This window comes from Eumetopias jubatus, unplaced genomic scaffold, assembly GCF_037043125.1.
Source record: "Eumetopias jubatus isolate StellerSeaLion01/CBP00866 unplaced genomic scaffold, mEumJub1_p1.0 scaffold_10, whole genome shotgun sequence".
Classification (NCBI taxonomy): domain Eukaryota; kingdom Metazoa; phylum Chordata; class Mammalia; order Carnivora; family Otariidae; genus Eumetopias; species Eumetopias jubatus.
Window position 1 is genome coordinate 20,998,893 of NW_028274816.1, and position 12,908 is coordinate 21,011,800.

Below are 12,908 nucleotides of genomic sequence, written 5' to 3' on the forward strand. Positions count from 1 at the left end.
GTGATGGTGGCTGCTCTAGCGGGGGTGTCCAAGGGAAATCCTCTCTGAGGAGTTGGTATTTGAGATGCTCATAGTACGGGGTAGCCCTGCAGCCATTCTTGAACACCCCAACCCCTCCCTGCAACCCCCTCCAGAAGCGCTTCCTGTCCCCTACGGAGAGCTGGAGAGCAGTCGTCTTTGGTGCCTGGAGGGGCGGGGGGGGGGGGCGGCGCGGAGAGGGGCCGACCTGCGTGCCCCCCGCTAGGTCCGCAGAAATAAAGCAGGCGAACCCCAGGAGCCCGCAAAGCAAGAGCGGCAAGCGGCAAGCGGCCAGCGGCCAGCGGCCGGCCCCCGGGAAGCTCATGCGCACGAGCGCGGGCCGCAGTGACCTGCGCATGCGCGCGCGAGGGCGGGAAATCCTAGCAGGGCGGCGCGCGGCGGGGGTGGCGGTTGCTATCGCCGCGCGAGGCCTGGCAGAGCTGTGAGGCGAGGAGAGGGGGTGAGGGAGAGAAGTGCTGCTGCTGCTGCTGAGTCTGCAGGCATGATGTCGACCCTGAAGCCGAAGCATCGCCCCTTCTGCTTCAGCGTAAAAGGCCACGTGAAGATGCTGCGGATGGTGAGGCCGGGCCACCGGCTGGGGGCGGTATTGGGGCGTGCTCAGGGGTAGCGGGGGATGGCTCTCAAGTATAAAGAGGAATCCCCTACCTTCTCTTTCAGCTTAGGCCTCCCCAGAGGCACGGCGGTTCACTGTGCACCCCGGGGGCAGAAGGAGAGAAAGAAGGCACTGCCCTGCCCTTCAGGGGTTCACAGACACATTCATAAAGCCAAGTCAGCATGTGTGCATGAGTGGCCCCACTTGGACCTGCACACCAGGTACCCAGGTTAGCAGGCCAGTCAGCTGCGCTTGTACCCCGTACAGGACAGCCGGGCTTGCCGGCTTCGGGGTGTCAGGCGCGCTGGGCGCGCTGCAGTTAGTTCTGAACAGCGGTCTGGAGAGAATGAGCCATCATTTGGAGGAAGGTGCCCTGGCTAGTTAGAGAAGTGGGGACTGTCACGGGAGACTGTGTTGAAGGAACAAAGAAAGGGGGGGGAGGAGATGGAAAAAATAATTTTTAAATTTTAAAGAGGTGACCTACAGGGGAGGAGATGGAAGTAGTTAAAAGCTACAGGGAAACAGTTCCACTTAATGTGAGGAAGAACTTTCTATTGGGAAAGTTCCCCAAATTAAGGGGCCGCATCACTTGGGAAGGCAATACCTTCCCAAACAGCAGAGGTAACAGGTGTAGATGAGCACCTACCGAGGATGCTGTAAAAGAGATTCAGACGCAGGTGAGTGCGTAGAACAAACTGCATGCAAGGTCCCTCCCACACCACATTTCTCATTCTGAGAAATGACTGTAATGTAATACAAGTCAGAGTGCATAAGAGAGGTTTAGGAAACTACTCTGGAGTTGAAAGGACAGAAAGATTGCTTTGGGTTAGGAGTAAATAATCAGGGAAGAAGTGACCTAAGGGTCTGGAGTTTTATGCCCAGTCCTGAAAGCTCTGGAAGAACACTGGGGGAGGAACAAGATCTTGTGAGAAACGTTTAGTTTCAGACATATCAATTCCCTCAACAAACATTTAGGGTATTTAGTTGTAGTCTAAGATCTGACTTAGGCCCTGGAACAAGAACAAGCGAGACAAAAGTCCCTGCCTCATGGAGTTCTTCAGTTTAGTCAAAGAGACAGACCGATGAGCAGATAGCTCTACTATGGGGTAAGGCGGGGATAGGCCAAAGAGTGAGACATTTAACCAAGGACCAGAGAAAGAGAGGTATCAGGAAACTTCCTAGAGGAACACAGAGTGGGGTCTCAGGGGTAGCCACCTAAGCAAAGACATGGAGGCAAAAAAACAGCATGATTTATGCAGCAAGTTTTAACAAGATGAGTGTTGCCTTATTTTTTTCATGCAACAAATACTTATTGAAAGCCTACCATGTTCCAGGCACTGTTCTAGCCTCTTGGGAGATATCAGTGAACAAAGCAAAGATCCCTGGCCCTCATGGAGTTTATATATTGGGGTGGAAGGGCAGGGGAGACAGACAGTAAACACAATAAATAAATGATGCAGTATTGTAAGAAGTTGTAAGTGCTATGGAACAAGAGACCAGTAAAGCCAGGGAAAGGAGTGTAAGGGGAGGAGGGCTGCAGATTCCAGTAATAGAGTGGTCAGGTTAGGCCTTGTTGAGATGACAGCTGAGCAAAGAGTGGAGTGAGCCTAGGGAGTTAGCTCTGAGAATATCTGGAGGAAAAGTGTTTTAAAAAGGAACATACATTACAATGGCCCTATGACAGGAATGTACCTGAAGGGTTCGAGAAAAAGCAAGGAAACCGGTATGACAGGAGTGGAGTGACTGGGAACACAATGATAGAAGAGGAAGGTTTTGAGTAAGGCTGTATACGATCTGACTAACATTTAAAAAAAAATAGACCAACTGCTATGTTGACAGTAGCTTGGTCAGAGGGCCAGGAGGGGATTGCTGCAAGGGCAAGGGTAGAACCAAGAGGCCAGTTAGAGCTACGGTAATTTGGGCAAGGAGGACAGTGGCTCAGACCAGGGTGTTGGCAGGGTAGGCTACAAGAAATGGTCATATTTGGGATATATTTTGAAAGTAGCCCGAACATGATTTGCTGATGAACTGGATGTGGTGTAAGAAAAAGAGAGGAGTCAAGATAACTTCAAAGTCTTTGGCCTAAGCACTGGAAGGATGGAGTTGCCATCCACTGAAAGCCTGTGGGTAAAGCAAATGGAGGAGGATCAGAAGTTCAATTTGAGAATTAAACATTGGAATTATCCTGTGGATAAACTGTGAAGAAATTCTGCTAGAAAAGTAGACAGGAGCTGAATGATGGCAGGCTGAATACCATCATGAGAGGTAGGCTCTGTTCTAAAGATCACAGGGAGCCGCTGAGAAGTGCATTTGCGTTTTAGAAATTATACTGTAATACCTTTGTCATGGTAGTTCAGGGAAGATACTGAAGGGCAGTAGCTGTAGGGACGAAGAGGAGGGAGTGAGTTCCCAAGATGGTTAGCATTAAATCAGCAGGACCTGATGACTGATCATTTGTGGGGAGTATTAGGAGCACTGATAATAGGTTTCTCAGGTGGGTGATAAGATAGATGGTGGTATCACCAATTGAGATAGTGCATACAGGAGGAACAGGCTAGATGAGTTCAGTTTTGGATATGGTGAATTTGAGATTCCTGTAGGTATTCAGATAAAGATTGCAAATGGCTATTTATGTTTGAGATGTTGAGGATTGATCTGTGATAGGAACCCACTTTCGTCGATTGGGTCGTAAACAGAATCTAAAGGAATACCAGCATTTTAAAAGGAGAGAAGCCCACCAAGGGAGGATAGTTACAGAGTTGTATAAGAACTAGGAAAAGTGACATGCAAGCCAAAGGAGTAGAAAAATAGGAAAAAGATCTCCAGGGGCAATTAAGCTATGGGGGTCCAATAGAATAAAAACTAAAAAATGTTCATTAAATTTAGTAATTCTGAAATCATTGATAATCTGAGCAAAAGCAGTTTCCACAGAGTGGTGAAGAAATGTCTGAGATATTAGTGGGATATTTAAAAGAGAATTGGAGACAAAGGCTAAGAGTAATGATAGAAGAGCTGTAAATAATGGATTGGGGGAGAATCCAGTGTGACTGAAATCATAGGAACTTTTAAGAAAATGGATTAATCACCAATGTCAAATTCCATGGTGCAGAAAGTTTACAGAAGATGGGGACTGAAGAAGTGACCCTAGATTTCATAACCCATGAACTCAAGACTGTGGTTCAATAGAGTAAATGAAGTGGTTTGAGGTGAAATGTTGCTAATTGTAATTATATTAATTATAAAGAACGGCTTGTAGAGTGGTTATATTTGCTATATAATCAAACTGATCAATTTAGAAGTTTAAAGGTAGGGTATTTTTATACTACAAAAGTAATTGAAAGAAGTATGAATAGGTAGCCCATATAGATTTAAGGTTAAAAAGAGTGTATGTAAATGCTACTAGCTGACAGACTGATCAGAAGAGTCTAGCCAGGGGAAACTCTTGACAAAACCATTTTCCAAGAACATAGAGACTTTGGATAGAGCTAGAACATGACAGCTCCTAAAAACATGATGTTGACAGACTCACTGGGACCCATCAGCTTATTTTTCCTTTAGGTCACTTAACATTTCTGTGTTTTATATCTTCATTTGTAAATGAGGAGATTGGATTAGATTAATTATCTTTTCAGGGTTTTTTTTTTTACTTAAAATATTCATCAATTCTGATTGCATTCTATTTAGGTTAGAGAAAATATGTAAAAAGTGAAGCATCAGAATTGTTGGGAGTTTTTTTTTTTCCTTTGTTCCCGCACAGGGTTCTTCAGAGAATTGTTTTTCTCTAACAATTTATTTTAAACTTTTCTCCAGTATTTTTCATGGCAACATTCTAAGTTTAAGTTTGACAGTAGATTCCACATTGCTAAGAGTTAAGGCCTGATGAGCAGATGATAAGGAATTATAGCAGTCAGTATACAGATGTTTCTTAAAAGAATTATAGAGAGAAAGAGAAAACAGGAATTTCTTTGGGAGCAGGATGAATGGAAGGGGTGTGTATGTGTGTGTGTTTTAAGAGAAGACAACTTGGATATATTTATAGTATGATGTGGAAAGGAGCCAGTGAGGAGAGATTGAAGGTCTGAGAGAGAAAAGAAGATTATGTAGTGGGAAAATATTAAGGGAACAGATATGGGAAGAGATGGTACTAGGTGTACAAGTGGAATGACAAGAGAGGGACACCTAGTTCCCGAAAACACAAAAAGAAGGCAACATCCATACGTTGTAGTAATTCCTCCTTTAGGTGTGTGTGTATATGGCCTAAACCCATTAATTTAGTACTTTAGAAATGATCATTTTTACAGCTTAAACTTGCATTCAGTAATCGTTGAATAAATCGTGTTTTTTTTTTATCCTTATAGGCACTAAATGTGACATCCATGACCTTTTTTATCATTGCACAAGCCCCTGAACCATACATTGTCATCACTGGATTTGAAGTCACTGTTATTTTCTTTTTCATAATTTTATATATACTGAGACTTGATCGATTAATAGACTTTTTATTTTGGCCTTTGCTTGTAAGTGTTCAGTTTTATTGTTAAAATTAACTACTTTTTTCCTGTCATAGTGAGACATTTTAATAAGCTATTCTTTAGTTTTCTTAAGCCTTTAAGAAATGTCTGATAGGCTTAGGAGGGAGGAACTCTACCCACTGCTACTGTATTCTATATTGTCCCTTAGCAACCACAGAGCCTAAATTCTCTGAGCCCCCATCTACCAGTAGATGGGACTGACCCTTCTGTTAGGAGAATTCACTTAAATGTTGATCTTCTAAAGAAATATAAATTCAAGATCATGGCTAAGAAAATTATAGAGCATTCTTAATCTGTACCTCCCTTTTAAGTACATGTTGATATGGCCTCAAAATTGGGGAAAGAGATGGAAGCAGAGACACAAGTATCCACATCTTGCACATCCCTGATCACTAAATGGAAAACCGAAATAATCTGGGAGGCTGAATAAAGCACAATGTTGTCTTACTTAAGAATGTCTGTAATCATTAATGCTAAATAACTCATCTGGTACAACCTTATTTAGTAGCATATGAACTTCACCTGCCATACTTATAGCATTGAGAATAACTGCCCAGTGAAGCACCTAAATGATTCTGGAAACTGTCCAAATAGGCAAGTTGAAGATGCTAGTTAAGGTGAACGCATCCCTTCAGCCTGGACTGTTCTCCAGTTCTAGGAAAAATTGAGTGGCTTTACCTCGCTCTCCTCTACCAAATTTTATCTCCGGTATTCTGTCTCTGCAGGTCTCCCTCCTAAGACCCCCTGTAGCCCTTCCCACTTTTGGCTGGACTGGTAGCTGCACTTAAATCTTCCTCGGCTGCGCTTGTTTCATCCTCCTGGGTTCCAAAGTGCTGATATCCAAGCTGATAACCCCCATTAAGGAGAGAGGACTGTGGAGCTTTAAGCATGCCTTCAAGTGGTACCTTCTAGAGCCAACTTGGAAGGCCAATGATGCACATTTCAAGCTAATCACAAGCTGAAAAAGTCCCAAAAGGAGAAAGCTGGGAAATAGGATCTACATAGCAACTCTCCAGACTCCTACTTGATCACACTTTTAGAGCTGGACCTGGCTGGAGGGAAGTCTAGGAAAAGAGATAACAATGGCTTAGTCAGTTGGCCCTCAGAGTAGATAATGTCATTTAGTAGCAGAAAGGGCTAAGCTAAATTATTCCAGGGGTTTCTTCAAAGACATGAGGGGCATGGTCTATATCCTCTTGACTCAAAAAGTTATATAGTTGCTCTTCACATTCTGCTTTCCAAGGTTAATAAAACTAATACATTTTAGTATAATTTTCTGGAGCTTATTACATGTTGCCGTAATAAACTTGGAGCCCTAAGCTTAACAGAATACACTGGGAGAGAGGGTGGTCTATGTGTAGACTGAAATTTAGTCTCCAAATCTCTGAGGATCAAACTTTGCTGATACTGTAATCTCTGAGAAATGGTGCTATATGGTCAACTATGGGATTATTCCATTATGAAACCCAGATTCCTCTCTGTTCTTGATCTAATGGAATCATTTATTCAACAAGTGTTCAGTGTCTGCTAATCCTAGCTTCCGTAATGGGTTCTTTGATAAAACACAAGTCTTATACCTGTGAAATTTTCAATATAGCCAGGAAGCAAGATAGATGAGCAATTCAGTGTAATAGGTGTTGGGATAGATGCATACCCAGGAGAGTGTGGAGGCACTGGGTTGGGGGGAGCGGGCAAGAGTGGAGGCTTGGGAGGCAGTAGGAGGTCAGAGCATGCAAGGCTTTATATGCCATGCATTTTAAACCAACTGCATGGGAAGCTTTTAGGGGTTTTTAAGTAGGAGAGTGACATGAGCAGCTTACAGTTTAGGAAACTGTATAATAATGGCTTAAAGAGGAACAAAACTAGAGGTAGTTCTCAGAGACCACTTAAAACTTTGTTTCTGAATCCAGGCATGAAAATTATAAAGGCCTGAACTACGGTCATAACAGTAACTAGAGAGAAAGGGGTGAATGGGGTAGAATTGATAGGACTAGGTAAATAAGAATTAAGAATACCTGCCATTTAAATATCTTGAGATGATAATGAGATAGGAAGTACAGAAAGAAGAATAGGTTTAAGGAAGGGCCAGGGAGAGGAATGCAGTAAGTTCAGTTTGAGAAATACTAGGTTTTAGTTGCTTATGGAATATTCAGATAGAAATGTTCAGAACATGTCTGAAGCTCAGGAGAGTGAGGAGTTAAAACTGCAGCTTTGGAAATCATCACCTTGTGATGGTAGATGAGCTCTGGGACTGGCCTAAATGGCACGGAGAAAATGGAGAGCAAACTGAAGGTAAAACTGGGAAACACCAACATATGGGGTAAAAAGGAGGAGGAGCCAGAGAAGGGAGAGGATGCAAGGGAGAGCCGTGCAACAGAAGGTAAGAGAGAAAAGCATCTCAAAAAGGAGTGGTGAATACTGTCACATGTAAAGAGAGAAAAACAAGCCCTGGAAAAAATATATATTCACAGGCTGTGTTACTAGAGGCCCCTGTTACCAGAGTGGTGTGCCTCGAGTGGACGGGTGACCGGAAGGAAAGCTGAGGGAATGGTTAGACTGAGCACGGCAAGAGAGACAACTATAATTAGAGGAGCCACAGAGTTGGGGAAAGCTGCCAGGGACAAAGAAAGGTCATGAACAGAATAAGGTTCCTGAAGATGGTGCATGGGAATGGGAGCCGGAGCATAGCCCTGGAGAAGCTGCCTGGGGCTCTTCTACTGTAACAAGAGTGAAGGATACAAAGATGGCTGATGATTTCAATTAATGTGTCAATGGGCAAAGGTAACTTCTGCCTCATGGCCACCATCTTCACTGATGAGGAAAGGGTGTGGTCATCTGCATTCAGATTTATTATGTTTATCACTGTCCCAAAGCTGCAGTGACTGACCGTAGTGCAGGCCTTCTCTGACCGTTCCCCTCAAGTGTTCCAATGACAGAAAGCACAGTGAGCCAACCCAGGGCTTTGCAGTGGTATCCAAGTACAGGCACAAAATTTCTTGAAATCTTTTTCTTTTTCCTTCTTTTTTTTTATAATTAACATTCTACTCCATGGTGTATTGATGTTTGGTTTTCATTATAAAAACAATGTTTTAAATGACCATTAAGGGTCACTGATATTTCAGGACAGGTGCATCCTTTTCTTTCCTGTGGTCCTCTGCACTCCCTAGAACACCACTTTTACCAAAAGCCATTCATACACACTTACCTGAATTAGTCACAGGAGGCAGGGCTATCTGAAGTAGAGGTGTGGCTTGCCTTGAAGCAGAGCAAAATATCCAACACAGAGGAACATTAACCAAGGACAGTTTCAGTATTTCTTGCAAATGAGAGCTTTTTTTCTTTCTACATGCATCTAATCTTGCCTATCCCCATTGAATGACTTCCTATTTTTATTTTTTATTTTTTTTTATTTTTGAGAGACTGAGTGTGTGAATGGTGGGGGGGAGGAGGGAGAAGGCAGAGGGAGAGAATCTGAAGCTGACTCTGAGCTAAGCACGAAGCCACCAACTTGGGGCTCAATCTCAGGACTCTGAGATCAAGAGTTGAACGCTCAACCGACTGAGCCACTTATGCGCCCCTATTTTCTTTTTAATAACCACATTTCTAAGTTAACCAGGAGTTTGAAGTCTGATATATCTGTTAACAATACCTTCCTGCCTACAGTTATCTGTAAACAGATATAAACCATTCCAGAATAAAGAGATTTACCTTTCTCACACTATACATCCATTCATAATATAAGTTGCACCCCCTAAAGCCATTGTTCAGAAGGCAAATGTTTCGTTCCTAGAAATTATTAAATGAATGAGCTACATCATCTGAAATAATAGTATAATCAGTCAGCCATTGCATGCAGATGTAGGAAAGTTTTTTCCTGAAAATTACCATTGTCTGCCAAGTGTGTGCAGCTTTTTTATTGATTGCATTTTAATAACATTATAAAGTTGTTTGATTTAGAATGTAAACTACTCATTTTCTCTTAGCATTCTGACTTTCCAGTGTACAATTCTATCATAAACCTGCCACACAATACACCGTCCATTCCCAACCAGATGCATTCTCCTTCCAACTATATTTAAATAAAAAAGAAATAAGTTTAAGTAATCAAATGATTGGTATATCATAGGTTAAGAGACACACTAGGCATCACTGTAGACCAAATACAGTATAGGTGTCATTTTACTGTGGCAGTTGGATTTCAAAAAAAAACAAAAACTAAATTTGTTTAATAAGATGGAACTTTCAAAATCTCTAATCAGCTAATTCGTTTTCTGGCAGTCTTCATGTAAAGCTGACCTTTCTATTCTGTGTTTTAGGATATTATCAACTCAATGGTAGCAGCAATATTCATGATAATCATATCTGTGTTGGCACTGTTACCAGAAACCACAACATTTATAGTCCTTGGAGGGGTAAGTGGAGGTCTTTCTGATTTCTTGCTTTAAGTTAGATTAGTATTCACATTTACCTGAAAAACAGATTATAAGAACAGAAATCTACACTGTATTCATCCCTGGGTTTCCTAGGCCAGTGTATGGTCCCTAGTGGCTTAATATTTTTTGTGTGAGTACATGTCCTGATTAACCTGAAGGAATATGATTTCACCCTAAAACGGAAGTGAACCAAATAATAGTTCCTCTATGTTCTGCATCAATATGTAGAGCTAGACTAGACTAAGAAAAGCTACTGGAATCTGTTACACTTAGCTCTGAGATACCTGATGTCAAACAAAAGACCATGGATGAGTTTCATAGCTCTCCCTTTTAAAGACAGGGATACATACCACTTGTTAAGGTGAGACAGATTGCTCTGAGCTCAGTTATTCTTTGTCCAGAGCTTTCTTCAGATAGAATACAAGATGTCTTGTGATAAGGTTGTAGGAAACCTTATAAGTAAAGGATTTGTTTTGAACATTGCTTGAAGAGAAGCAAGCCAGTTTAATCAGAATTTATCCTGGAAGGCAAGTCAAAATAAACAAGAGTCAAATAATTGAATTTTAGTTCCATCTGATTCTCTTCTGAGATTTCTTATAGGAGGTTCAAAATCATTTGACTTTTCTAGATTCTGACCTAGAGATGTGAATCAGAAAGATCTTAAATAAATCTCCCTCCTACTTCCTTGTCTTTCCATAGTATGGGCCACTTAGGAGAACTAACCATTCTCAGACACCCATGTATGTCACAATCCATGGTTTTTCATCTCCTTACTAAGCCCCAAGCAACTTCATGGGGGATGAGAATTATTCTAGAAATAAGATAGTGCTGTAACAGCAATTTCCCCCAGTTATCTTTAAAGATAATCTTATCCCGGGGCTCCTGGGTGGCTCAGTCGGTTAAGCATCTGACTCTTGGTTTCGGCTCAGGTAATGATCTCAGGGTCCTGGGATGAAGCCTTATGTCAGGCTCTGCACTCGGCAGGGAGTCTGCTTGAGGAGTCTCTCACTCTCCCTCTACCCCTCCCCCCCAAAATAAATAAATATTTTTTAAACTTATAAACAAAAAAAAGATAATCTTATCCCTCTACTATGGAGAAAGAGGGACAAGGCATAGGATTTACAATTGACCCTTGAACAACATCGACTCCCCATACAGCTGAAACTTTTTAAACTCTGACTTCCCAAAAACTTAACTACTAGTAGCCTACTATTGACAAGAAGCACCAAAAACATAAACAGTTAACACATATTTTTTATATCATATGTATTATATACTGTATCTTACAATAAAGTAAGCTAGAGAAAAGAAAATGTTATTAAGAAAATCATAAGGAGGGGTGCCTGGGTGGCTCAGTCGGTTAAGCGACTGCCTTCGGCTCAGGTCATGATCCTGGAGTCCCAGGATCGAGTCCCGCATCGGGCTCCCTGCTCAGCAGGGAGTCTGCTTCTCCCTCTGACCTTCTTCCCTCTCATGCTTTCTCTCTACCATTCTCTCTCTCTCTCCATAAATAAATAAAAAATCTTTTAAAAAAAAAATCATAAGGAGGAGAAAATACATTTATAGTACTGTACTACTATATTTATCAGAAAAAAATCCATGTGTTAAGTGGACCTATGCAGTTCAAACCCATGTTGTTCAAAAGTCACTCGTACTTTTATTCACGTACTCATTCATTCACTGATTCGTTGTTTACAAAGGTGCACTTTAGCAGATGCTGACAAAGTATAGAGTTGTGCAGTCCCATGCAGTAGTCATTAGTACATGTGGCTACTGAGCACTGGAAATGTGGCTGGTCTGATTGAGATGAGCTATACATGTAAAATACATACTGGATTTCAAAGACTTACCAAAAAATGTATATTATTTCATAATAACTTTATTATATTGATAACAAATTAAAATTATATTTTGGATATACTAGGTTAAACAAAGTATGTTATTAAAATTAATTTCACTTGTTTTTCCTTTTTAATGTGGCTATTAGGAAAAACTATGTGGCTTACATTGGTGACTCACATTCTATTTCTTTTGGACAGCACTGGACTAGAACATGAGTCTACCCTAACCTCAGATTGCTGAGAGCCTAATGCAGGGAAGAGAAATGAAAACAGCTGTATATAAGCTATTGACAGAGTACTCCAGGGCACAGAAAAGAGGAAGCAACTACCTCGCTCTGGCAGTGGAAACTCAGCTTGCCAGGAATAAAGGGGAGATGGGGGGATGGTTCCAGGTAGAGGAACCAGCAACATGCAGAGTACCAGAGTCATGGAAGGATAGGTAGGAAGTACTCAGTGAGGTCAGAACCTAAGAAGCTGAGTTTGAGATTCAGGATGGTAAATGGAGTGATATCCAGAGCCAAGAGGCCAGACTTCCTGGCCATTGGAGGAAAATGACCAAATAGCACGCAAGGAATGATATCCCTCTTTTCCAGCCCAGGCACCAGCTCTCAAATAGCCATCAGAGTACCTAAAGACCAAGTGTTCTAGTTTATTCCCTTTACCTTATTCCCCCCCCCCAGGCCTATTTAGAATCCCACCCTTTAAGTAGATGTAGCCCCAGCCTTTAAGAGTTCACTTTGGATCATCTTATCACTCCAGTTCTCTAAAGTGTTTATCACAGCTACTGTTGCTTTGGTTTAATCTTGAGCTGCTGTTAACTTTGACCCTCCAGTAGAGTTTGTAGTAAGAAAGGCAGTTGAACATTGGGGTAGAAACGTTGATTGATAACTAAATATCTTCAGTAGGGCTTTAAATCATACATGGGGCGAGCAAGTCAGGAGATCCATGCAAGTATTTATTTCAGAGCCCACACCACTTCAATATTATCTCTGCTCACCTAAGTTATCTTTTCCCTTTTTCTAGGCAGGTATTGGGAAAACTTGGGAATGAGAATGAAATGATCTCTGAAGTCTCTTCCCATTTTAGTAATAGGTGGAAGCGGAGGGAGCAATCTCAGTACCCTGGCAGGAGAGGAAGCCAGTGGGCAGACCGCTTAAAACCTGTGTGAGTGACCAAGCACCAGACCATGGCCACCACAGTGACAAAGTGTGTTTGTTTCCAGGTGTTTGGACTCCTGACAGCAGTGTGCTGTATTGCCGACGGGGTCCTTATTTACCGGAAGCTTCTATTTAATCCAAGTGGTCCTTATCAGAAACGCACTATTCATGACAAAATATAAGTTTTGTAATTTTATATTACTTTTTAGTTGATGCTAAGTATTAAATATATTAAATATATTTATTCCTCCCCATATTTCCTGTAGTTGTTCTCATTTTAATCTCAGTATGGGAACTGGAAGAAGAGATGTGGG

At 41.7% G+C, this 12,908-nt stretch overlaps 2 protein-coding genes across 17 annotated transcripts in view; one reads left to right on the forward strand and one right to left on the reverse strand.

Moving 5' to 3' along the window:
* TK2 (thymidine kinase 2) overlaps window positions 1-12,908 on the reverse strand; it is a 97,178-nt gene that overhangs the window by 39,768 nt on the left and 44,502 nt on the right. The window contains exon 1 of one of the 15 annotated variants that reach the window (XM_088027406.1): window positions 9,947-9,966. The exons of the other annotated variants lie outside the window; for them this stretch is intronic. The gene's annotated coding sequence lies outside the window, so the exon portion shown is untranslated. Of the gene's footprint in view, window positions 1-9,946; window positions 9,967-12,908 lie in introns of those variants that run through there. 15 annotated transcript variants of the gene reach the window in all.
* CKLF (chemokine like factor) lies at window positions 471-12,776 on the forward strand. Of its 2 annotated transcripts, none has more exons than XM_028092010.1 (4): window positions 471-595; window positions 4,990-5,148; window positions 9,480-9,575; window positions 12,660-12,776. In XM_028092010.1, the coding sequence occupies exons 1-4, from the start codon at window positions 521-523 to the stop codon at window positions 12,774-12,776; spliced, it is 447 nt and encodes a 148-aa protein (XP_027947811.1). In that variant the 5' UTR covers window positions 471-520. The 2 variants fall into 2 exon arrangements, with proteins under 2 accessions (XP_027947811.1, XP_087883534.1); XM_088027408.1 differs by having other exon boundaries at window positions 12,465-12,759.